Source organism: Salvia hispanica, chromosome 4 (assembly GCF_023119035.1).
Source record: "Salvia hispanica cultivar TCC Black 2014 chromosome 4, UniMelb_Shisp_WGS_1.0, whole genome shotgun sequence".
Lineage (NCBI taxonomy): Eukaryota > Viridiplantae > Streptophyta > Magnoliopsida > Lamiales > Lamiaceae > Salvia > Salvia hispanica.
The window spans coordinates 53,675,835-53,677,185 of NC_062968.1; the positions used below are offsets into that span (position 1 = coordinate 53,675,835).

Here is a 1,351-nt window from a genome sequence, read left to right on the forward strand (position 1 = left end):
AATCTCTATTAATAAAAAATACTACTCCACATTTCTCAAAATTCTGATACCATAATATAGTCTTTATTATAACAAAATGTTCTTAAAGACTATTTTTGTTAAATTTCTTCACCTTAATTTTTAATTTGTTTATGGAAATTACGAATAAGGAGGTCAATAATTATACCATAAAGGTACGCACAAAAAATAATTATTTGAATTAAAGATTATGTGTATTGGAATTGGATGACTCACTCACTCACCACATAAAATATTTGTCTCTTTCAACAACCATGCACACACTATTTTATTCATCATTTCATAACGAAAATGTGATTAAAATGAATGTTTATAATAATGTAACCAATCAATCATAATCCGTCTATAAAGAAGAAGAGATCAAACACTGCCATTAACATCAATCACATAATAATTCCCTCATATATTTAGTAAAAGAAACAAAAATCAATGGAAACTGAAAACGCATCTGAATTCGATTTGGCTTGGCTCGACTCCATACAAACCTTTCTTCTCAGCGATAGCGATTTCGATTTCGATTTCGATTTCGGTTTCGGTTTCAATTCCCCACCTGCAAATTCTCCGATTCCTATCAAAGACGAGAGCGAATCGTCGTCGCAGTTGGTGAGCGACGAGAGTGATTCGGCGGGATCGGGCGTTGCGGCGGCGGAGTGGAAGCGGTACAGAGGCGTGAGGAGGCGGCCGTGGGGGAAGTTCGCGGCGGAGATAAGGAATCCGGAGAAGAAGGGGTCGAGGCTGTGGCTGGGGACGTACGAGACGCCGGAGGAGGCCGCCGTGGCTTATGACAGAGCCGCCTTCAAAATGCGCGGAACCAGAGCTAAAGTCAATTTCCCTCACCTTCTCGGGTCGGGTGTTTCGGAGCCGACCCGGGTGACGAAGCGGCGTCGGACTTCCAAGGAGCAGCCGGAGCCGTTGAAACATGCGAAAACAGAAAATGAAATTTCGTGTAGCGCCTGATTTAGGCCTTCTTTTTTTTTTCTTTACATTTTTTTATCGATCTAAATTTGAACAACTATTGCCACTAATCCTCCAATAAGTACCTATTTATGTTATGACTTAAGCCTCAGATTAAATTTGTTGTTCTCTAAACTTAGATATATTTGGACTAAAACGGATGCAGCTGGTAGAAAATAGTAGTACTACTATAATTTCGAAAAAAACATCATAAAAAGGAGTAGAATGGATTACTATTATTTTTTGAAGGAGTATTATTTAATTCCTGACACCTTTGCTCATTACCTTGATCTCTTTGGTTAATTGCATCGACAATTTTGCCACTAAAAAGTCCAATATATTGTGAATTATGCTTTGAAATTCACACACATCTTACGAA

At 38.4% G+C, this 1,351-nt stretch overlaps 1 protein-coding gene across 1 annotated transcript; it reads left to right on the forward strand.

The window, feature by feature from the left end:
- Positions 1–396: 396 nt before the first annotated feature.
- LOC125219850 (ethylene-responsive transcription factor 14-like) lies at positions 397–1,084 on the forward strand. The gene has a single exon (XM_048121934.1). The coding sequence runs from the start codon at positions 448–450 to the stop codon at positions 973–975; it is 528 nt and encodes a 175-aa protein (XP_047977891.1). The 5' UTR covers positions 397–447; the 3' UTR covers positions 976–1,084.
- Positions 1,085–1,351: the final 267 nt, after the last annotated feature.

Coding starts and splice junctions, on each gene's coding strand:
- LOC125219850 (XM_048121934.1), top strand. CDS start 448: ATGGAAACTGAAAACGCATCTGAATTCGATTTGGCTTGGCTCGACTCC.